This window comes from Chelonus insularis, unplaced genomic scaffold (genome assembly GCF_013357705.1).
Source record: "Chelonus insularis isolate UGA/USDA-ARS -01 unplaced genomic scaffold, ASM1335770v1 contig_93_pilon, whole genome shotgun sequence".
NCBI lineage: Eukaryota > Metazoa > Arthropoda > Insecta > Hymenoptera > Braconidae > Chelonus > Chelonus insularis.
The window spans coordinates 555,013-580,709 of record NW_023276782.1 but is presented as its reverse complement, the minus strand read 5'-3'; the positions used below and the strand labels follow the sequence as shown (position 1 = coordinate 580,709).

Genomic DNA, 25,697 nt, shown 5'->3' with positions numbered 1-25,697 from the left:
TTCTGGAAAACAAAAAGACGGTGTATAAAGTAACTATATACATATAATATTATATTATATACGGTGGCTTTGTAATTTAAAATGTTCATCAGCTTTACTATATCTAAGAATTCGCATGCGCATTCCTTCTTCTCACTTTTCTACGAATATTGCTTGCTCTTCACCATCACTTTAAGATTCTTTTGTACCGTTAAGTTTAGAGTTATCAGAATAACAAAAAATAAACAGAAGAAAAGAAAGATGTATGAAATTCTAAATAAGAGAAGAAAGAGAAAATCATTAAGAAGGAAAAAATTCTTAAAACTTACTCACCGAAACGTGAGTATAAAATGTACTTTTTTTTGCAGTACTTTTGCATGTAATAATAAATATATCCGTTTGGAATAGCAACACAGTTTCTCTGCGGCACTTACTCAATAAATAGTATTTTACTTTACAACAATCTTGATTTTAAAAAAAAAACTGCCAATAACTTGAAAATATTTAACACAACATTCAAAGTATCATTAATTATAAATATATATTTATATAATTACTATGTAATTTATATTATATTTAAAATAATATTATAATAATAACAAGATATATTTTTTTAATTAATAATATTTAAATACAATCACTCGCGTAATAAAAAAGATAAACTTTTGAACACGAAGATTTAGATAGCGTATTTACAAACTCATCCACTTCGCTTGGCAACGCGCTACCAACTGGCGAGAGACCTCGCGAGATATATACAAGCATAAAAAGGACAAGAGGAGGATGGTGGTGGTGGTGGCGTTGGTGGTAGGAATAAACGAGTGTTAGTGGCGTCGACCGTTTCGGTTCGACTGTCTTGACTGTCTCTTCGTTCATCGGTTGATGACCGATTGTATCTCCAACTTTCATTCATCGTCATTACTTCTTTGCGTACATTTTTTAATTTTCATTCCCTCTCCTTTTTTCACCCTATGACCACTCGACAAGGATCGGCTTTCCATTGCGGTTAACGTTAAACATGATAACTCGTTTTGAATTGAAATTGCGTGAAAAAGTACTCTACTTCAACAGTGATAAAAATTATGCTTTACAACACAAAATAAGTGACTCGTCTCATCTAAGAAACCTTTAATTAATGATGTTTTGTTATTTTTCTATCCTCAAAGGATGACTTTTCAAAAATTTAATGAATTGAATTTTGAAATATCCTAACTCAAAACTACTTTGGAATTTATTGATCAGTCATTTGAAGATTAAAACTGTTTGATCTATTCACGGAATATTGTCGAAGTTTTTTCCATGTAATTAAAGCTTTCGTAGACGATTTCTCGGGAATAAATTGAGCAATTTCAGTTAACGAGACGTCAATAGTTGAGTTTTGAAGTGGTTTAGAGTCGGATAAGCTTTAAAATGAATCTGTCAAATTGTTTCTAAATTATGATCAAATAAACGACCACTTTGAACCAAGAGAATTTTTTTTTTTTAGCAATATCAAAATAGAATGTACTATTGATTGTGTTTACAAGTGAATCAGTCCAAAATTTCTCTAAAATACATCATATCGCTAGACCACTTCGGTAGCTAAAATCGATTCAACTATTCTCGAGATGTCGTTTCACTAAGTTTGCTGTATGTAATCAAAGATTTCGCCAACGATAATTCGAAAGCAAATTGAGCAATTCTATTTAACGAGGTGTCAATAGTTGGCTCTGATAATACTCTGAAAGGTAAGGTGATTTTATGCCAAACTTATCAGACTGTTTTTTTAGATATCCCAAAGAGAAGATAATTTTTTTGTTACTTAGCAGATTTGTTTTTTTTTTTCTTCAATCTACTAAGAAGTATGCAGACCTAATTTTAAAAATTTTTAAGAGATTGAAAGGAGTTTGAAAATAGGAAAAAGAAGCCAAGAATAATACAAGTGAATAAAATCATGGAAGAATAAGCATATTCTTTGAAAAACGGTCAGTTTATAGATATAACAGTAGCAAGTTGAGGAAGAAAATGAAAACATTGACCAAACTTTAGGGGGCCTTCTCTTTCATTACTGTCAGCATTGTAGAAATAAAACACACAAACAAGACAACCTAAAAACGGATAGAAACGTGAAAAAAAGATAGCTACTGAATGAAGTTTACGTTACTCAACACGGATCTCTTTATCAGTGGTTTCCTCTTATACCTACTTAAAACTTTGTTCTGGAACATTTGGTTTTCAAACGTAAACTTTCTACGAATATTCACAGACTTTTTGCTATAAAAGTTGAATTTAATCTGCTACAACATACCTCCTAAAACCGCTCAATAAATTTACAAAATATTATTCACTAAATATAATGAAATGAAAAATTTTTATAAAAATATTCAGTCTGTTTTCTTTTATATTGATCTCTTTGAAGTATAATAATGCATAAAATAAAAGAAAAGTATTTAAGGTATAAATATTTTATTATCTAATTTACGAACTGCAATGAGATATCTTAAATATTCTTATTAGTTTTGCAGCTGCATGGCCGTGGAATTTTCCGGCATGTTTCATAAATTTTCCATGAGAAGTCTAAGATGTGATACACCGTGCATATTGATTAAAATTTCATTTTACTTAGGTATTTATTTTCAACTTTTATCAGATATTACTTTCTCAGATTTATCTATATTTCCTTAGCATTCAATAATAACATTGGCAAGATATATAATATTTTTTAATGAATAAAAATAATAAATAGTAAATATTTAATAAATATTAAGAAATAAAAAAAAGTATACTAATCTGGCTGGTATTTAATTCACAATCAGCGTAATACAATATTATCATCTGGTGCGTGACTTGTTTACTTCTGTGATTATATGTGATATTTTTAAACCTTCTTTTATTTTGTGTATAAAAGAAAAATTTTTGCAGTCACTTGATTGAGCTTTGTTTTTTTTTTTCTTGTATGACTCATTCATAAAGAGTTTATTTTTTTTACAGAACATTCTTTTCAGTGATTATTACTGTTAATGACCGGAATTATTACTATTGACATTTAGATAGCTTTTGATATAAATCATCCAAATTTAGGTTCTGAATAAATACTTGGGCTTTTACGTACTAACGATGCCTCATGTACTGTCAAAATAATGACTATGTCTGTGTAAACATAGATGTGGCAGATTAGTATGCAGAACCATTTTCTATTAATCAGAGTGTATTCAAGGTAAAAAAATAATACTAATTCCAATTAAATTAAAAATTCATTGAATAAACGCAATTAGCTGATAAATATGTGGTCATAAGATTTAAAATAACTGTGTTTGTATATTTAATGAGAAAAAAAAAATTTTAAATAACTCAATTATTTATTTATTTTGCATTGTTTTGAAATTAAAATGAAACTAGTGTTATTCTTTTTTTAATATTACTGAAGAATTTTAAGTAATACTCAATTAAATATTAAGTGAGAATGTATTTAATAAATTAAATGTTAAATTAATTAACTCCATTAAGAGAAATTGTAAACATGAATTCAAAGTGCTGACGAAAGATTGCTTTATAGAAGAACGCATTTTTTCAAAAATAAAATGATTTATACTCATGAATGTGTGAGTTGAAACATGTTTGAGAAGTTTGTAGCGATGTAAGTAAAATATATTTTATTTATTTTTAAAATCAAAGTTGAATATAAATCATTATAAAAGGGTTTCATTAGAGCTATGTAATTTACAACACTGCTAAAGTTTAGCATTTTAATACAAGAACGCATTATCGTTGAAATGTTGTAATTAATTGATTGTACTGCACAACCAGGTGTAGTCTTTATAGATCACAGTTGGAAGCATGTCTAAGCACTGAATTTACGGTACTTTGACATTTAATTCCTTACACGAATTTTACGCCGCTATAAATTTTTTTTACAAGTATGGATTGAATTGATAAATAAATAAATACTCAATGGTTATTTAACATTTTTTTTCACAATAAAAAAATTTTGCAGTTCTTTTAAAAATATTTTTTCATAAAATAATAGAATATACATACATATACAGATTACTAAACTTAATTATAAAATATTTTGTGCATTATATATTAATAAATAATGATGAAAAAAAAAATAATAAATAATTTCAAGATGCAGCATAGTGCAATACTAATAGTAGAAAAATACAAATGTTTTTTGGTAATCTGTATGCAATTTATCGGCTAAGTAAAAGATATTAAACACACTGAAAATATTACTAATTTATTTTAGGAAAATTTCATTATTCTTAGAATTATGAAAATATAATTTTAATTATAAAAAATAATAATAATAAAATGATCGAATACTTTCTAAATGGATAAATTTTTCCTCAAAATCAGAAAGTGTTATAAACTCACTATCAATTTTGTTTTATTATTTTTGCAAAAAAAATTTGTATAAATAAAATTGACAAGTAAAAACACAACCATTTGTTTTCTGTTTTGCAAAATTAATGAGGCATTTTTCATTAGTATTGATTAAAATAATCTCATGACAATCACAAATACAAGTGAAGGGAAGAAAATAAAATAAACATTTCATTCTTTCAAAAGTAAACCTAATACGAGTTAAACAAGATTGGGAATCGATCGAGAAAACGGAGCGTTACGCTCGGTTGATATCACCACACATATCTCTGAGTAGAACAAAAGTAACAGCAGGTTTCATTGCCTCAACAAGCAATTTAGAAGATTTCAAAAATTCACTTGTCACAGAAGCCATTGACCAGCAAACAAATTCCTTTTTCATTTATTTATTTTCGCAAAAATTATTAACAGAAATTCATATTCAAAGACCTTTTTATTTTTCTATCCGAGACTACATAAATTAATCAACAGATTCAAAAGACATATCAGGGTTAATGTATATAAGGAGATGGTGAGTAATATCAACGTCTGAAAGCTATATTTGTTCTCAAGATTATAATCCCTATGAATTAATAAGATGTTTAAAATTGTAACTTAATTAACTAAATATTCCCACACATTATTATATTGATATGTTTAATCTCATGTTCTTCAGATTTTTTTCAGCCTTCTCTTATGGGCTAGGGATCATATAAGACGAGATGTTTGAAATTAATTTATCTTTATTAACAACAGCCGGAAGCTCCACCCAACGAAGAAATTATTTAAATTATTGAATAAAGATGTATCAATTATTTAATTATATTTATTTAAAAAAATTTAATTTTATGATCCATTCTGATTTATTTCTGGATAATTAATTGAAGGTATATCTTTAATAAGCCTTCAAATAATCCATATCTTTATTGTCATGGATTATCTTGAAAGATTGTACTTTTTATGAGTCAAAAGTGAAGATTGGAATTTGAACTTTGAACCTACCCTTATTTTTTCTCAATAATAAATCTCATTTGTGATTTTATTGCTTTATTAGGAATTCTCTGATTGGATTAAGAAATAAAAGACAAGATTTATTAACTGATAAAATGATACATGAGGACAAAGCAATAAAGAAGCTGCACGAGACTTTCGATCATCAAGCTCGAGTCATGCTTGTATGCGGCACGTTCATTACCGGAAACGGAAGCTCCACCCTATAGTCCACACAAAGAATATGCTCTCTGTTGGCAAGAGTAGGGGCAAGTGAAATAAAACTGAGAAATTCCTTGGCTATTTTTTGCACACATTTATTCAAAAAAATTATTATACTTTTAGCTTAAAGAGGAATAAAAGTCAAGTCGTAAACTGCAATTTTCAATCTTGCCGTCTAAAAGAAATGCAAGACAGGTTTTAATTCAACATTTTTCATTTAACTTTGTTGATATTTTATGAATTAAGACATTTTTATTTATTTCAATGCTGCAATAAAAAAAAAGTAGAGTATTTAATTAATAATAAAATCATTTAGCTCTCAATTAATAACACGTTTGTAAAATAAATGAAGAATTTTTTATAATTATAATAAATTAATTTACAACTTATCATTTAATTTTAATTCAATTATTATTAATTTTCCATTAGAAATTCCTAATAATTATAATAACTTAAGTTATTATAATACTGAGACATTTGAAAGCATATCAGAAGATTTAAAAATGTATGTATGTACGTACGTACAATGGTCTGTACATATAATTGTACGTACGTATGCTTAATTAATTTCGATACAGTCTTTTTTTTATAATAAAAAAACTGTAAAATAAGCTTGAAATATTTTAATTTTTTAGTGGAAAACTCACTACATTAAATATTTCTGATGATAATTCATTAGTTATATCAAGTCACAGTAGATTAAAAAATTAATGTGTGATTAGTTATCATCAACGGTATACGGAACTCATAAAATTGAAAGCGATGATAAAATGTGAAAAATGTGAAATATGATGACTTAAAGACATTAGTGATAATCATTGAATATGTATATGCAATTGGAGATTCACGATATGAATGAGTAAATTGAAGGTATGGAGTCGACTTTCACGATCACCACACACTTTGAAGACAAACAAGGAGAGACTGTTGTGACATGCAAATCCATGCATATAAGTATGAAATGGTAATTCAATGCTAGCTTCAAGTATGTGATGTGAGAAATTATCGATATGATACTTAAGCATTAATAACGTAGTGAGTAATCGAAGTTATCAAATGTGACTCCTTTTCTACTTATCCCCTCCCCGTCACCACTACTTTTAATTCACAAATGTAATTAATTATTAGCAAAAAAAAAAAAAATTCTTATTTTTTGTCGCAAATCAGTAAGCATAAACGGATTGAAGGCTCATTCAGTAGATATTTGAATTTATCTAAAAAATCGATTTATGAGCATAAAAGCAAAACATCCGGAAATCCGTCGGAACTGTGGGCCGCTGGTGCTCGAAATAAATTCCCCCACATTCATTCAGTAATATTACAATATTCGTCTTTTTTTTTTTTTTTGGATTTTAATTTGAAAGTCAATGTAATTTTCGTCCCGCGATCATACGAATACATAATGTAATATTAGGTAATAATAAAAAACGTAAATTATATACCACCCACTTCTCTATTCGTTCGTGAAGAAAATATTATTACCATCACGGCCCAGGTAAATACATTGAGTGTAACGAAGGAAAAATTGCAACAGTTTAATTTTGAACTTGACTCTTTTAAGCGGATTTTTTTTACAGTAAATAAATTAATAAATATATTTAATAGCAGAGGAAATGAAAAGAGTATTGAATTTATACTGTAAAAAAAGTTATTGAAAATTCGGTGTTGAGAAATTATTTTTAATAAAATAATTATTTTATTTCCTGTAGAAAAATGGTTGATTCTAGGGATTGATTTTTATTGTATGATGAATAAATGTCAATAACTCATTATTGTCATAAAAAAAGATTGCTCCGAAAAAGAATTAATCTATTTCTCTGCTTTCATCACTAGGAATTTATTCTGAGTCACTCGTAGGTCCATTGTACGGCATTGATGAAAGAAATAACGTCTTTTTTCTCGAAAAAATTCGGACGATTATATTTTGTATGTTAGTATTATTGTGTGATATTGGAAACCCATTTCCCCAAGTACCTACTATTTCCCTCTCATTTCATAACTAATCGAATAAGTTTTATTTCAACTATCATAATTAACGTAATTACAATCTCTTTATATGTAGTACTGCTATAAGATACATAATTTAATCTAGTGTATGATTTTAGCAAACATCGACGAGGTTTAATAATTTAACCAAAGTGTTATTTGAATTTTATCTAGTAATTATAAAGCTATTAAAACGGCGATACTTTATTCACATTCAGCTATCTATATATGATTGCAGTAATTAATGGATATTTTTTTCAAAAATAATCTGACATGGAGAAACAACAAATTCCTTTTCCGGATTTAAAACATTAAAGGGTAATTTACTCAATCACAGTACCTGTCAAGCCTTTTAAACACTCCGAACAAAGGATATCCTGTTTTTCCAAGACTAGAGTACAGTATTGATGTAATCTCCATGGATGTATACATGTAATCTATGTGTTAAAATAGGGAAACACCCTCGGTTTTGATTTCATCCAAACTTTGAGGAGTTAAATATTGCTATCAAGTATGAAGAAATCGTCAAGTTATTTTATTTATTACAGTAATCCTTGTTCTTTCGAACTATACTTTATTTTTATTACGATTAAAGCATACTAATGTTATGTGTGTCTCCCCAATATGTAATACATATGATGGAGCGTGGCAACGTTGCATTTTGAAGACTACTGTACATCACATATATATATTATACTTATATATATGCTTGTTAAATTTAAAATTATCTGTGAGTGTTTAGTTTCCCATGAATCCTTTGGACATCGTTGCCACATTTCATCGTTTTTCTCACGTCAATCATGGCCATAAAATTCACGATTTTCACGGTTGCACCAGCCATGAAAGTGAACGTCAAAAATAGACTCTTTATTTGTAAAATATGCACAGCCACCATAAAATCCCTAACCCATTTCACACCACAATCCTAACAATTTTAATCATTATGACCTTGGCACTTTCACGGTCAGAATTTTTTTTGTTACTCCATTCACTTGGTATGAAGATACTTTCAAAATAAATATATTAGATTTATTTCAATAATCAAGAAACCTTCTTTCATTTTATAAAACGTCATCAATATGAATTAGTCAATTAATGATTAATACAAGTATTTTAGAGTAATAAAATATTTATTAATATCAGATATTTAAAAATAAAATTATGAAGAGAGTTTAAACATTTTGTCTTTATCTTTTATTATATGCTGTCATTATTTTAAAGATAAAAAAATCTTTTGGTAGTAATAAATAAAATTAAAAGTTACAGAAGCTTTAAGTTCATCAATTCAAATATTATATTTACTAAATTTATTTGAAAATTGCATAATATTATTTAGAGTTATTCAATCTGTGTTATGATTGTTATCAATGAATCATAGCTGATTGCTACTTTATGTCATGTTACAGATAATACTATTTATTTTCATATGAGCATATCAAAGAGCATGAAATAATTCCCAATTATACAATTAATATTTTATGTTGAAACTTATTAAAAATAAATGATTGTATTTTCAAAACAGTATCAATTCTATTTATAAAATCAAATCAACTCTATTATAATTTCCAATTTCAAATGGTATATTTTATCATGTATACTATTTAACTCTTTGTAAATATCTATTGAATACACAACAAAATAACTTTCATTAAATCTGAATAAATAAACAGACGTTAAATTACACAAATATCCGAACAGACAACAATTAGATGGATATTTTTCATGTCAATTGTAAAACCTTCCATTCAAATTAATCTCACAAATTATCCTTATAATGATAAATTAATCCTTGAATATACAGGGACGTAAAAGTAATTATTAATTATACGAGCCAGTGATTCTGTCAGAATCGAATATACTTCATGCAAATACAATACATCAACCGAGACATAGTTTAATAATAAATAAACAAGTATTTTTCCAACGGTTTCCATGTATGTTTGTAGTATCCATATCAAAGATCGTAAATATGCTTCTAATACATTACATTTATAGGAGAAAATAACTGCCCCTTTCTAAACAACCAAGATACCGGATAAAAACAATGCATTATCAAACCAAAGGTGTCTTGAAACGTGACAAGTGGAGGAAATGTGTAGGATACTCAAGAATAAATTATTATATATTTTTATCGTATGCAGGAATATCATCAAAAAACTTCTTAGACAGTCTACATCATGACTCATGAGTGCAGAATAACGGTTTCTAGTGAGAAAGTTATACGGAAATTTGATATTTATCTAAAAGTCTTGTTTAATAATATTTCTGTCTAAAAATGTAGATATTCCTAGGTCATTTGAGAATTATATTTAGAATAATGATAACAGAATTATTTCGAATGTAGTGGGAAATGTGCTAGATTCTTTTAAAATTAACAACATTATTTACTATTCTTCTCTAGAAGTTTAACGTAAATTTTTATAAATGGAACATTGAGTAAAGTACAATATTTCTTTTATGAAAAGAAAAAAAAACCATACAATAGATTTTTTTATTGTGTATTTTACTTTGCTTGATAGATATTTAGTTCAAGTTGACAATGAATAATGCAAAAAATTTTTGTTGTACAAAAAAATGTTGGTTTAATCAATAAAAAGAATTTAAAATATTTGCAATGAAATATTTTATTGAATTTAACAAATATGTAGCTTGAAAAACGTATTTTAATATTTCATTATATTCAAAATAATCAAGAACAATAGAGATTTATTTTTAATTAATTATTTTAATAATCATCAAAACTAAATCTATCAAAAACGTTACCAATTTTTATTTTATCAATTGAAAAAAAAATATTACCGATTCAGAATAAACTTTTTCCTCAATGTAGGATCATTTTGGAGTCATGTCAACAAAGTAATCTACACTTGAAAACTTTACTAATAATTTAAAATAATTAAAAAGATTGCTTACGAAGCATTAAATTCAATGTGATAGAATAATAAAAATTTGTGGATAAAAGGAGAAGCCTAATATGTGATCAACATAGCTGGTCAATGATGAAAGATTCGAAATTTCGGGGCTTCTAGATAATATTTCCGGAAATCGATGTATACATGATCAAAATTTAATACTCAAGTTTAACGGAAAAAATAATAATAAATGTGCCAAGAAAAGAAAAGACAAAAGAAGTACTTTTAAATATTAAATTATCTTTTGATTGTGTATGAAAAGAGCTCTTAAGTGATTCTTGACAACGTTTTTGTTCTCTTTCTAATCTGCTGTGTCTGCCTCTTGAAGCCTAACAACCGCGGTCAAAGAGAGATCATTTATCGCAAAAGATAAGTTTTAATTCGATACTTCCTGTTCATAACTGTAACAACATGAAATTTTGACGTGTGATTAATTGTCATTCAAATTGGATCATCGGTAATTAAATGATAATATTTTTTAATTTATTTGCAAATATATTAGCACAAATCTGATGAAATAAAATCGTTATTAAGAGTTTATTTTATTATTCACAATGTAATACATTAATTGGTAGTATCAGTGTACATTCACTTTGTACCGACATTATTGATATTAATTATCATTGTGTTTTAGTTCATTAGTATTACTGCTAATGATATCAATTTTCTATATCACCAGTAACTGAATTTATTAAATTAAAATTTTTTTCTATAAGATAATTAATAATTTCATGTGAAAGAAATAAATTTTTTCATCTTATGATTTTCCGATAAAAAAATAATAATCAATAATATTAATCATAGTAAGAAATAATTAATTAATCAGAATAATTATTAAATTACTAATATTTTAAATATATATTATAATATGCATAATAATGATTGACGTTGCTGTGTTAATAAAATTTATATTTCATACCAGAGCACCACAAAATTATTAAAATATAAATAAATAATATTATTCAGTTAAAAATTTCCCATTATTGTTACAAAAGCAGTCATTATTATTATTACTAATTAAATCTGCTTAAGATCCAATTAACAACTCATATCTAATTAACATAAAATTTAAAAAAATAAATTTGTTTCAAGTGTCCCAAAAAATAATGAGACTAACAGTAAATAATAAAGTAATTTATTCGAAAGTATTTTTAGTCAAGAAATCATATTTATTCGGTTTATTTAGTAAGTAAAAACCCGGTTAAGCTTGAATGTACTTGAAGCACTGAGTGTGTTCCACTCCATTATTCTAGCAAAATACTTAAACTAGGAATGTAAGTATTAAGTGATCTTAACACGCAACTTTAGCCTTTTCTTTTGCTTACATTACTAATGACAATGTGAATTCTACATAATACTATTATCTGTTATAAACATACCTGTATCATAAATTTTTTTTTCAATGTTAATGTCATTTGAAATTAAATTAAAAAAATATTAGTAAAATAATTTAAAAAGCTTTTTTGTTAATTTTATTATAAGAAAATCGATCAATAAAAGAAAAATAAAACTATCAACTGTATCCCTTGCACATTACGTTTGACTTTTAGCTCTGTTATATTTAAAGAACCTTTTACTTCTTCTCTCTGCCAATCTCGCGTCCTCATTCAAGAAAAACTGATTACTTTTACAGCTCACCAAGACACTTCGATGTATTCAATAATGATAATACAAAAGATAATAAAAATGAGAAATTTATATCCAACACTTATTTTAATTCTCACTAATGTCTAGTAGATTCTATATTCACGCCAGAATTCAATAATAATTGTTATCAATTTTGTATATATCTCATAATATAAACTGAGTATGAAACTTTACGTTTACTCAAGACTCTTATGTTAAAGATATGAGTCACTCAATAAATGAGTGCAATACACTCTAGATATCTACCATTCTCTTTCAATTCTCTAGAGAAGTCAGTGGAGAAAGAAAACATTTCAAAATACTCTTGTATTATTATTATTATTTTTATTTACAAATATGTAAAAGCAATTATTTTTTAAATAAAATACTTATAACAAATGGATAAAAATCTAGAAGTTTATAATTTAGATTTACAGACTATCAAAGAAGAAACTTAGGAGTCTCGCGAAAACGGTCATCCAGCAAACCGGTTGTTATAAATCTATTGAATGAGGGACTGTAGAGTTAGTATTGTATATAATATATGTATACTACTATCCAACTATGTATGGACCTAGTAATACATTCTAAGAAAGTGGAGGCCAGGTCATGTCTTGCATACTACACTACAAGGATTATATGTGTAATCCTTTCTTATTTCTAATAATTTTGTGGAGAACAAACATGATGCGTTTACCACAATTATTTTTATCGTTTATTCTCTGTTCAACATACACATATCTATCATCATTCTTTCGCTATTAACATTTATAAAAAATATCAGCAACTTGAGAAAAAATATTTTCCCACTGCATTTATATTAAGCTGACCTACATATTTATTTGCTTTATTTTTAATCTTATTATCACTTTAGAAAAAATGAAAATGTTTATCATTTTATTCATTAGTTGTCGGAATTATCGTTATTAATAAATTATTTTGTTAGAAAGCTCAAGACAGTGTTTATTATTAATGCAAATATATTTTTTATTAATTTGTTGGGTAAATTCATTATTTTCATTTAGTTAAAACTACAAGATAGAAAACAAAGAAATGTGGTCGAGCATCACGACAAAAATAAGAATTGAATCATCATAAATATCTAAAATACCTTGAACTTAACCTTTGGTTCAAAATGAGCTGGAGGTCACGAGTGTCGACGATCTGTCGCGTTAAGCTTATTATTGCCAGTCCAGAATGATACTTAATTCAGGAAATGAAAGCAAACTAACAGGACGTATGAGTAGCTTGCAGACTTGAATAAAGGATTTAATGTACTCCTATGCACATTTATAAAATTATTATATCAATATAAATTATTACAAATTAATACTTTTTAATGTCAAAAATTAATTGACAACAGCATTGACAGCTGAAGACTTTAACAACAAATTTTGTTGGTTGAATTAAATTTAATTCAAGTAATAAATAAAATAAAAAATTTGATAAAAAAAATTCATTAAAAGTTCGATTGACAAACAGCTATTCAATTATTTTTATTATCAGCATATTGATTAAAATGATTAATTTAATCACTCAATAAGTTTTATGTTTTTTTAATTCATTTAAGCTTGTGAAATAGTTCTTTAATAAATCCAGTGCATTAAAAGAAATTAAGTATTTAAAAAAATTGTTATATATTAATGAACTTTTAAGTACCACATTAACTTAGAAAAAATTAATCTATAAAAATTAAAAATATAATAAAATTTATCACACACTAAAAGTATTATAGAATGTGTAACATAAAAATCAATAATTTGTTGCTATGATACATTGTTTAAAAACATTTTCAATAACAGAGAATTTTTTTTTTAATTTGCACGTGATAATAAAACAAAGTATGAATAAAAGATTTTTAAAAACTACAAGTTTTTAAAGTAAAAATTTCATAATTATCGAATGTCTGATAGTTATCAACACAACCTGAACTGTTTTAAATTCTTGTATTCTAATGCAAAAATTTTTTTACTTTGTATCTGCGTAGGGTTTTAAAATATGAATATTCATCTTGTGAAACAATCAAGAATAATTATATGAACATTCTGTGAACCATAGTATTTTAGTTCTACATTGCATAAAATAGCAAAAAAATATATTGATTAAAGAATTCATATTTTTTTTTATTTAAATGCTCCAATATTTATTTACTCCAAAAATGGAAGATTCTTTCAACAGTAGCAATGGAGAAAAAAATTCCTATGTTGTGACTTCATCGCAATAGAACATTTTCCAATTTTATTTGCTGATAACTGGAAGTACTTTTTGAATAAAAGCTCTTTATTAGTCATGACCCAACTATGACATAGTAGGAGAATCTTTTTAAAAATAGATGATCAACTCCATATATATGGAATAATGAATTCTCCGAAACTATCACCCCATAACTTCTGGCGTTGATGGTAAAATGGCATATTTATGTAACATAATACAAGTCTAGGATTAAATATATTTATGAAGTGCTAAATATTATTCATCGAGTGGCACTCATCGATTGTTAAATAAAATATGCAATTTTATCATTTCAACGTATCTAATACTCCACAAGGAAGTATTTCGATTAATATTAATTTTTTTTTACTGCATTAGAATAAAAAATTATTAGAAAATAAAATGTTTGTTTTAATATAACAAATTGTTTTATATTTTTAAAAATAATAGAAGAAAAATTAATCAATATGCAAAAAATCTAATGTGTATATTTAATAAAAAAATATTAATTTATTTCAAAAAGCCCAGAATCTTTTGTTTTAATACGACCTAGAGTGATCGACATACCTTAATTCTAATAATTATCATCCATTAGAAAAAATATCGAAGAAAAATGTCTTTTCTTAGTTATAAAAGAAAAAACATGATGTTTTTGCTCGAGTTCATCATCAATAAGACGATAAAGATGCGGTTCGGAAAAGAGGGACATCAGCAAAAATAAAAACAAAGTGACCGTAATTATTATAGTTGGAGCACATATCTATTGGATAAAGTGGAATCAATAACAAGTTAAGAGCGAAAAACTTGTTCACCCGCTTATATTCTTCAGCTCGAGAGAATGAAAAATGCGGGGGAGAAAGGGGGATAAACGGGAGAGACTATTGTATATATAGTATACATTAGAACACGAATGGTGAACAGCTGCTGTTCGTACGTTTTCAGTGCCCCCATAACCCCCATGCGATTCATCTACGCTTCGCAGCACAGCCCAATGTAGAGGAATAAGCATAGATGCCCCTCGTTTCTCGCTCCAGAAGGATAAAGACTCACTCGCGACACACGTGTAACCTTGTCTCGTACAGCAATCAAGCTTCAAGTCCTTATTATAACTTACTTCAAGTGATTGGGATAATTCGTTTCACTCTTTTCTCTGATTTTATCGACGGCTATCGATCATCTTATTATTTTTATCAAAAGACCAATTTATCTGAATTTTTCCTCACTTTAATTATTATAAAATCCAACCATAAAAGGGGGAACATGAAATTTTACCTTAGGTTTTCGGAAAATAAATAGCTACCATTATGGTAGGGAGCACAATATATTTTACGATGAAAAATAATATTTAGCTTAATGTAAAAAATATTTGTACAGGTTATTTATAATCCATTAGGTATAATAATAGTTGGATTTATTTTTAATTAGTAATAAATTATTTTTATTTCATTATGAGAGCTAATGAGAACAAATTTATTGTGTCAAACTTCATTTAAAAAAAAAGCGCTTCTTTTTTTTATTACTCCAAAAATAAAAAAAAAAAAATAATTATTATTATAAAAACATGGATTAGAGCTCTACAAAAATAACCTACATTTAAGATTACTCACTCTTAATCACAGTTTTCAACAGTAAAAAATAATACAGTGGAAAAATAATTCTTTATTTTATGATACTTTAAATTAAAAGTAAAAATATAATACTAGAAGAGAATCGATTTGCTAAATATTTAAAAATGTAGGTTAAAATGGCAATGGATAATTTAGAACCCATTGGCTGTTTCCCCTTAATTTAAAACATTATCCTTTTTATTAAGTCTAGCGTGCTGCAGAAACAGTGATGTTGTATCTAAAAAATTTTTATGATTTGATCCAGGTATAGAAGTGAAAGCCATGATCAGGAAAAAAAGACCGTCAGATCGTCCGAACAAAGAAAAGAAAACACTTGAAAAAAATTTCGTGTCCCCATATTGATTTTATTTAAGTATACATCTGCTGTAGTATCATATATATATGTATATATCTATATATGTATGTATGTATGTATAGAAAAAAGAAAGATTAAGAAAAAAAAGATTAGCAGATGATGGTGGTGGCGTAGTATAGTTGGATGTATTGCTGCCCGCAATATCTCTCTCGAAAGAACCAGTTTTCGCGTTAAATTGATGGTTCTCACGCATCAAGTGATGGCGACTTACTCATTGGGATAATCACACGCAAACTATCAAGACTTGTGAAGGATTAAAATTAACTGAGAACCGCTGAATGCGGCCTGGTCGTATATGGAGAAGAGCCGCGACAGCAGCAGAAATGGCGTGCACTAGACTGAGGCCAAAGATACAACCTGGCGAAACTAATCGGTGATTGAATGTAATACAAAAAATTAATAAATTCTTATTTTCAGGAAATGCAGTTAGTTCATCATTTACTCAGTTAAATATCTCCATTGTCAAAGCGTAATTATATCGAATAGTAGATTATCACTGAGTCACCGCAAAATTCTTGAAACAAACAAGTGAATGACTAACTGTGCCGAGAAATCGATTTGTCGAGTAAAACTGTTATGTTACTTATTCATTACAACTTTTCTGCAGATGACAGATATGAATCATATCATTAAATAATTATGATTGTCCACTGAATAAATAATTTTAATAATCGAGCAAATATAAATGTGCTCATTTTTGAAGAAAGAAAATGATTTTTGTGAATAAGAAAATGATAAAAATAAGGGAATAAATAATTCTGATACGATTATAGAAAAATAATCAGGTATAAAAAACGCCTGAGGATTTAGTCGTTGACTCGTGGATAGCTTTCTGGTACGAATAGAAACCGGAACTCGAGTGTTCGTGCGCAGAATCGATTACCCAACTGCACAACGTACTCCTGTGCATAAGAAATAGCCCCGGAGGGCTCAGGAGCTCCAAGTTCCGGGGCACGACACTTGGAAAAATTGATTTTTCCACACAAAAATGATTCAAAATCAATCATCTCTAAAAATCAGTTGATTCATTATTTTCTACACTATTTCAGAAATACTAAGTCACTGTCACTAATATTTTTCAGCTATTCATCATCTTTTGAAGTCGAAAGAATGTTTCATGGCCAACGGTTATATATGAATTTAACAAGAAATTGAAAACTATATATCAAAACAATAGTTTGCCAAATTAATATCTTTAACGACTAACATGAATACGTGATATATGCACGCATGGGTGTATGTGTGTGTGTGTCCTTATCTGACAATAAGTTGAACAGAATGCTTGATTGTAATAATAATTGATTATTATCAATCAAAGAACTAAATAAAGAGCGTGAAAAAATAATTGATAGATAAACTCAGTGTAATACATGCGAAATTACGAATAATAGGAACTGATGGCTCGTGCCGGCCGGCGTCTCTGCCAAGGGGCATTCAAGAGATAGGAAACAGCGCCATAAAAACGTTAATACTTTATACGGAAAAGTACATATGATATAGGTGATTTTAGTCACTTTTATATACGGAAATGAATATAAAAGTATTTGGAATAACCGTACTTACCAAGTAAGTGAAATGATCGTTGTAAAATAGGTAAAAACACGAGTGTAAAACACTTTCTTCACACGACTCTTCCTTCACAATTCACTCGTCGACTCAACTTGACGCTGCTTGACGCCGTACCACTGCGCACTTCTCATCGCGCACGCGACTTAACAATGTCCTGACAACCTTACTACAATCTTGCGTTCAATTTCGAAACTATAATACATTAATCGAGAAATTTCGATTATCAAATATCGAGGATCGATATAAAACTGTTTAATAGACTACCTTCACAATCAATTCAATTGGGCACAAAAAATATTTTTAAATTTTACAACATTCTTCCGTTGATAGATAAAATAAAAGCAGTTTTTTTTGAATATTTAACCCAGATTCATATTTGGGATTTGTATTATATCCTTAAGCTATATCATTTATAGTTGTCGTGAATTTTAATTCCTAAAAATGGAGCACTCTGTGTTCAAGGTTTAAACAAAAAAATATAGGTCTTCATTTTGGAGTATGAACGATTGTCAACTTCATTGTTTCTTCTCTCTCGAGTCTTAACACAGCTGGAATAAACTACAAAAAGTTCCTATCTTTCGTTTTCAAAGTTCATGTAATTTTCGATGATTAAAAAAATGTAATGAGAACTTGCAGTTACAGAGCTCATTTGCCCGGGCATCGAGGACCGCCGACCTGGTCCGGGCAAAACATACAGGTAATTAGCAGATAACAAAACTAGCGCCATCTAATGGCGCGTCAAACTTAAATTTCCTTTTGCAACTACAGGTGTCTGTTTGATCAACTGTAACATCAATTTTTGATCAATCTCTGTAATTTTGAATTCAATTAAGCTCCGAAATTATTGTGAATAATAAATATCACTGCAGTAAACTTTTGAAGCTTATTATTAAATTATTAAAACGAATTTGTCGATTAATTGTTGAATAAAACATTAAACATAAAACATTGTTTTCAATTATTTTCATTTTGTTAATAACGTACAATTTTATTAAAATTAATTATTACAATTGTTTCATTATTGATAACTTATTACTATTATATTTATTTTTTTAATTCAGCCATTTTATTTACAACTGTAAATATAATTACTTTACAAAAATATAATACATACGAACATCGTATATTATTTAAATTAAAAACGTATAAAAACCTTATATTGGATGTATACCTTATTTGTGTATATACATAAATATATTACCACATTAATTATTATAATGAGAAAATATTTACAAATATCTGTTATTTAGGGTTTCTATATAATGAAAATTAACGCAACTAAACTAGCGGAAGTGATTGAATACAATAAATAGCGCAATATCATGAATATTGTTTCAGTTCTTCAGATCAAATTTTACACACTTCTTAGACGGTATGAACATTACTAACATTGAACACACTGTAACAAACAATCATAGATAAATATTAAAATATAAAAATGAATGGTTAATAATTTATAATGATATGTATACAAACCTAAGCAAGCAATTCCAATCATGATAAATGGACCTAAACAACTCAGTTTAAATAATACTGGAAATAGAATATTTCCAGTTACAGCTCCTATTCTTCCCATCATCATTGTAATAGCAATAGCCATTGCTCTGTAAGATTAAATAAAATATTATAAGATTTATTTTTTCTTTTACAGCGTTATATCATACCTTAAAGTGGTAGGAAAATGATCCACAATAACATTAGTTACTGCTGCACCACCAATACTAGACAGAGCAACAAATACTGATGAAATTCCTAATATTCCATTTGAATCTTCAGCCCAATATAAAATACCACAGCATGAAGCAGCAGTAAGGAAACAAAATACTAAACCAAAATTATTTACAACATTATTGGAAACAATCAAATTTGTCCAACTTATTTATAAGTAGCTTTTTATGTCAAAACATACCCATAAGTTTTTTTTTCCCTACACAATTGATAAAGAAACCTGCTAATGTATATCCAATGACTCCTGTCAAAGCAATTACCATTGAATTTAAATATACCGCCGAATTAAGTATAACCTAAAAACAATTAATTAGATATTAGTGTCATTATGATCATCATTCAACGAAATCTGAATGTTGATGACAACTTACCGGAGCACAAACTTTGTCGACTATTGTTAAACTGATATTTTTTTTATTGCCAGTTTCCAAGGTACTATTCGAGTATTCCAACATGGAACAAATCGATTCAAGGTGTCCATCCTCTTTAACCGGATGATTATATTGGTAAGTTTCAATCATAGCAAAAAGTTGAGGCATCCATAATCTTATTGTGCTAGACCTGAATGTAAATCAATAGATAAATAAAAATAGTCAAAGGTTCCTGATAGAATAATTTATTCAACTCACCCGATAGTTCCACCGAGTTGAATGCTCCCAATAAGAATAAGTTTCATGATAAACGGTGGTTTAAAGAGTGGTTTCATTTGTCGGCAACCACTAACAAAACACTCATACAATGTTTTGCCGTGATTCTTGACAAAATCTTCGTCACGTAAGTGAGTGACCTGATATATTAACAAATGAATGATTAGTAAAAAATATAATAAACATACACTTGTAGAATAAATACAATCAGATTAATGAATAAAAATAAAATATTAAAGTTATTCACTGAATCTTTTTTTGTTTAAAAATAATTATATACATATGTTATAAATACATATGATTTATACTTATTCATATTCATTTCGATCACTACCTCATAAAAATTGGTTTTTTGGCTTTTTTGGCGAAGAAGCAAACCATGAAAACAGTGGTCTCATGAAAACAGATTACTATTGGAAGTGCTGTCATTCAACAGTATAGTAGTGAATACAAGATCCAACGGACACGAGTTCTCTCTGTCTTTGCTCGAGCTGAGAGAGAAAGAAGGATCGTGAGGAGATCCCGCGAACCGAAGCGGTTCCTCGAGTTTTGAATCAAACTGAATAAGACTACTTACCGTATACGTCTTTGGATCATTCCCTGTATTGAGGGAGTAGATAAAGCGAAAAACTTCTAGGGCTTCGGATTCACGTCCTCTTGATAACAGAAATCGAGGACTCTCAGGAAACCAAGAAAGAGCTATGAAAGCTGATATTTCGGGAATTGCACAGACCATAAGAAATATTCTCCATGATGTTAAATTAAATGCACCATTAAATAGTAATATATTCCATTGTTTAGGTAGTATTAACCATGCTAAACCTGAAAAAAAATTAAAAGTTTATTTATTAGTGTTGTAAATATTTTATCTAATTAGCTGGCTCCATCCATTTTTATTCCCATCAAAAATATTCCAAAAAAAAAAAATCCTTTTATTCGCATTTTCTATCATTTCATCTTTATGCTTCACTATGAATTAGTTTTACATGAAATAATTCATAAATCATCGTTTAAATCATTCCTTGAGTAATAGGTACTCCAAAAACACTAGTAGAGATCATTCTACATTTTCTCATGAGTTAAAAATCGATTCTGACGTTTTTTTAAATGTTTTCCATGCATTTCATTGCTCAGGAGCATTATTATACAGGATTTAATTATCAGGGACATTTGTTTTTGAGAATATGTTACCCAGGATTTTTTTGAGGTGATCTTCAGTGGCCTGTTTATGTTAATTTCAAAAGTATAATAATATTGATATAATCTAGGTCAAGTCTTTAAATTTAATGTTTAATTAACATACTATCATTTGAAATGAATGTTGGATAAAATTGGCCTTAACCCTGCAACGTTCATCAATGAGATTTTTGATAAATTAATTACTATAATCCACACTCGTTGTTATCAAGTGAAACAAATTTCAAGGTAACAATTATCAAAGATTAATGCCAAGTAAAGTTCAAAACTGTTAATGGGAATTTTCCGTTCTCGTTGATTATTAGTTGAATACAATTTACAAAGAGTTAGTTAAATATGTGGTATTTTATTGTTTATAAAAATGACTAGATGACTTACATGGCATTGATATGTTTCCTAGAGAGAAAAAAACTCCTAGCCACATATATATCCGGGATCTTTGCTTCTCACTATGGACTTCGGCAAGGTAAGACATTAAAGCTGCATACGGCCCAGATATTCTAATTCAACAGGATTTATTACCATTAGTCTTAAACTTGAAAATATCACATAAAAATAGTGTGATATTATTTTTAATCAACTTACATAATACCACTGAGAAATTTGAATAATATTAAAAGCCAGGACTTATGGGCAAAACAGCTTGCTAAACTTATTACAAATGTCAACAGATATCCCCAAGATAGGATTTTCTTACGACCATACATGTCAGTTAGAAAACCCCACATGAAAGCGGTGACAATCATGCCTGAAAAAGAAATTTAAATACATCACCTTTTATTTATTATTATCCTTTTGTAATTTTTTTGGGTAACGGAATTTTTTTTTTAGAAAACAAAAAAATAAAAATTTTAAAAATACCAATAATTTTTATAATTATTTTCATTCAAATTAAAAATTCGCCGAACATATTATCACGGATATATTGTCATAATAGCAATCAATAATTAATGACTCATCAAATCAATTAAATAAATTGATAAATAATTGACAGTGTGATAACGTAATTTAATGATTTGCTTGTATTTTCAAAATTTTAAAGCAAACAGTATACACCGACATGAGCACATGCTCAAGGTAATAAATTCTATAGTGACATACAATATTTCAATATCTTGAAAAATATTGGTGAAAACTAAAACAAATAGTAACCATAAATATTTCAAAATACTCACCAGCAAAGGGCATTGAATTGAGAAGGCCTTTATCAAAAAGTGTGAGATTCAAATCACATTCTGCTGAAGGAAGAATGTATGACATTGATGTTGATCCGTAAATACTTGCCCAGCCAGCAGGCAAAATAGCAAGCAGCAATAAATAATTGAATTTTCCATAGCCGGTGAGTTTAATTGCCTCTTCAAAGTCAGCAGAGCCTTCTGGTGTTGCTTTTTCAATTTCATCTATGAAGTATTTATCAAATGATATATCATTTTGTTTCCTTTAATCAATTTTATATCTCAACACAAACAATTGACACTTCATTTCATTGTAAAATTGCATCATTCTTATTTTCAAAAGTACATATGTGTTCGCAACATATCAAAAAAAAGTATATATACGTTTACATATCACCAAGATATCCATGTTTTAATTAAAAGTTTCATCAAAACTACATTTAAGATCAATAATGATATCAGTAAATACAGTACATCTTGGTGTATTTTTTATTGTTCATAAAAGAATGGTCATACAAAAATTAATATTTGATGTATAAATAGACATAGATTCTATTATTACGTGGATTACCAAAGTTTATTATCAAAAATAAATATGAATGAGAATAGAGTCTGAACTTGATATTTAGAAATCATTTTACTGTTGGATATTACATTATCAAATAGAATATCAATATGAGATTAACAAGTGTGGCGAAGGAGAAAATAATAACTAAAGAATTCAACACATATGTGATCAAGTATTCGGTTTATGTACATCAAATATCTTATCTATGGTATCTACTGTGTAGTAATATATTCGACGATAATACGTCATAAAATAATTTCATCAAAAGTAGCAAATGTGCTTTATCTTATTCATTCAATTATGCATGTATATAAATGTACGTATGAGTAAGTCAGACTATCAATAAAAAATTACAGAATTAAATTTTCTGCATAAAAATTTTCTAAAATCAAGAATTTAATTTTTTTTTTTTTTTTTTAATTAAATAACCTTTGCAATTTAATGGCAAAAATGAGGAATCAAGTAATTGTAAAAATTGTTTATACTTACCCGGAATTAAAAGAATCTGATTTAGAAATTGTATTAATTAGAAGTATTCAGCGAAGTGAATGATTGACCAGTAAACACCAAAATTATAGATAAAGTGTGATGAAAATTAAAAAAATACTTGAGATTCTTTTTTACATTTATCATTTGCATATAATTTTTGTTCTTTTATTATGATATAACTATTCATTTTCGATAATATTTATCAGAAGAAATTCATAAGAAACCACGTATACATACTTTGTAGTTAGAAAAGCAAAGATTTAATGTGAAAAAAGTATTTTTTTTTTTTTTTAAAGATTAATGATCAATAATTAATGAATAATATTACAACAATGTAAGTAATTGTTTTTTTACCAAAAGTAGAACAGATATCTTTTAAATCCTCAGGATTAATCCATGGTGGAGTATTATCGATGTAAATCGGCTCTGTCGTTACTGTTAGAATATTGAAGAATGAAAGTGATTAGTGACAAGAATACAAAGTTTCATGTTATTATAAAATCTCCTTAAGTCCAAGTTAATTATTAAATAAAAGCTGCAAGTTAATATAAAAGAGATAGTTAGAGTGATCACACATAAGAAATCAATGTCAAGTAATTTACCTTCTCGTTTTATTGGTGGAGTCATGGGATAATTTTTAACAATATTATTTAATTAATAAACACTAGAATGTAGAAAATAAAATTTCTACTTTATTATTATTTAAATAAAAAAAAAAAATTTTTTTTAATAGTTTTAAATGAAGAATAAATCTTTCGTTGATTGTTGTTAATAAAATGTGGTGGTTGAATGTATTCAGTTTCAATCTGTTTCTCCCTGATTCAGTATAAAATCTCGTCCTCTTATTACGTGTTGCTCACAGGTGTCATAGACTTCAAATGGTGAGTTTAATGTATAAATTAAAAGCATGCAAGTGCGTGCAATGTTGTTATCTTATGATACAAAAAAGTGGGGATCCTACTACTACTTGATATTTCAGTCAGCTGACTATGAACTTATTTATTTATTTTTTAATGATGAATGCAATCGAATAAGCGAGTTAAGTTTAGAAATTGATAATTCTGATATCTCGAATTTTTCGCCGGTCACTCACGTCTTAAGTAAATAAATTTCCTTCAAATTCTCAATTAATAAATGATCAACTAATTAATTTTTTTTGACATTAATTTATTAATACTGTGAATATTTGTTAATAAATAACCAAAATGTATTATGTTTTGCACATAATTTGTTAATATATAAATATAATAATAATTAATAAAAGTCATTAGTTGGTTGATTATATTAATCGTTTATGATTGAAAAAATAATAATTATAATATTAATTATTTATAAATTAGTTTAAAAAAATGCCAATGATAATGTGCATAAAGTATATAAAATTTATCTTACAATAAGTGTATCATAAATTTACATTTCATTAAATTAAAAAGGGATTATTAATAAATAGCTCACGGGAATTTTCCACAATAATACAAGAAGAAGTATTGTCTCATCGTCTGATGAGATTCATCTCCATGTAGTGTTATTGTATGGATTTAAAATAATTTTTTTATTATCAATACGTGATGTATTTAAGTACTGCATTACTTATTGATTAATAAATACTAATAAAAATATTAATCTAAAAATGTTTAATTAAAGTGATTGTAAAGTAATATCTTTTATTTTTTTGTTTTTTTTTTTAAGATGCAAGTTTATTACACAAGATTTGTAATCATTTACATATGTGTACATAAAGGAATGAGTTTGATTTAGGCTCTATTTAAGTGCGCATTCCTTTTTATACTTTGAGTATTAAATTATTTATTTTGTGCAACAACACATCGTATTTTGTGTGGTAATTTATTACTACTTGTGTACCAAAACATTATTATTACGTAATTATTTGGTGATAATTATTAGCAATCTAGGTGGGACACACCAGGAAAACTTTTCGTTATTTACTTGAGATTATATTCTATTTACGTATTTATTATTCAATGAAATTATCAAGAACTAGCAGTGATAACAATGATTTAATAGATATTCAGATTTTAACTGGAAAATTTTTCCTATACAAAAAAAACAA

General features: G+C 27.4%; 2 protein-coding genes across 5 annotated transcripts in view; both read right to left on the bottom strand.

Annotated features, from left to right (window-relative positions):
* LOC118072494 (A-kinase anchor protein 200-like) overlaps positions 1–17,960 on the bottom strand; it is a 40,463-nt gene extending 22,503 nt beyond the window's left edge. Inside the window, exon 1 of one of the 2 annotated variants that reach the window (XM_035092403.1) lies at positions 17,817–17,960. The gene's annotated coding sequence lies outside the window, so the exon portion shown is untranslated. Of the gene's footprint in view, positions 1–312; positions 450–17,816 lie in introns of those variants that run through there. The other variant, XM_035092404.1, reaches the window with a different exon arrangement.
* A 927-nt stretch (positions 17,961–18,887) lies between these two features.
* LOC118072459 (synaptic vesicle glycoprotein 2B-like) lies at positions 18,888–24,526 on the bottom strand. 3 transcript variants are annotated; one of them, XM_035092352.1, is made up of 12 exons: positions 24,229–24,526; positions 23,981–24,161; positions 22,570–22,794; positions 21,980–22,142; positions 21,773–21,894; positions 20,775–21,019; positions 20,180–20,337; positions 19,922–20,111; positions 19,732–19,846; positions 19,487–19,646; positions 19,299–19,426; positions 18,888–19,221 (listed from the first exon to the last, which is right to left on the bottom strand). In XM_035092352.1, the coding sequence occupies exons 3-12, from the start codon at positions 22,652–22,654 to the stop codon at positions 19,157–19,159; spliced, it is 1,431 nt and encodes a 476-aa protein (XP_034948243.1). In that variant the 5' UTR covers positions 22,655–22,794; positions 23,981–24,161; positions 24,229–24,526; the 3' UTR covers positions 18,888–19,156. The 3 variants fall into 3 exon arrangements, with proteins under 3 accessions (XP_034948243.1, XP_034948241.1, XP_034948242.1); XM_035092350.1 differs by having other exon boundaries at positions 23,981–24,061; XM_035092351.1 differs by lacking the exon at positions 23,981–24,161.
* Between the last annotated feature and the right edge of the window lie 1,171 nt (positions 24,527–25,697).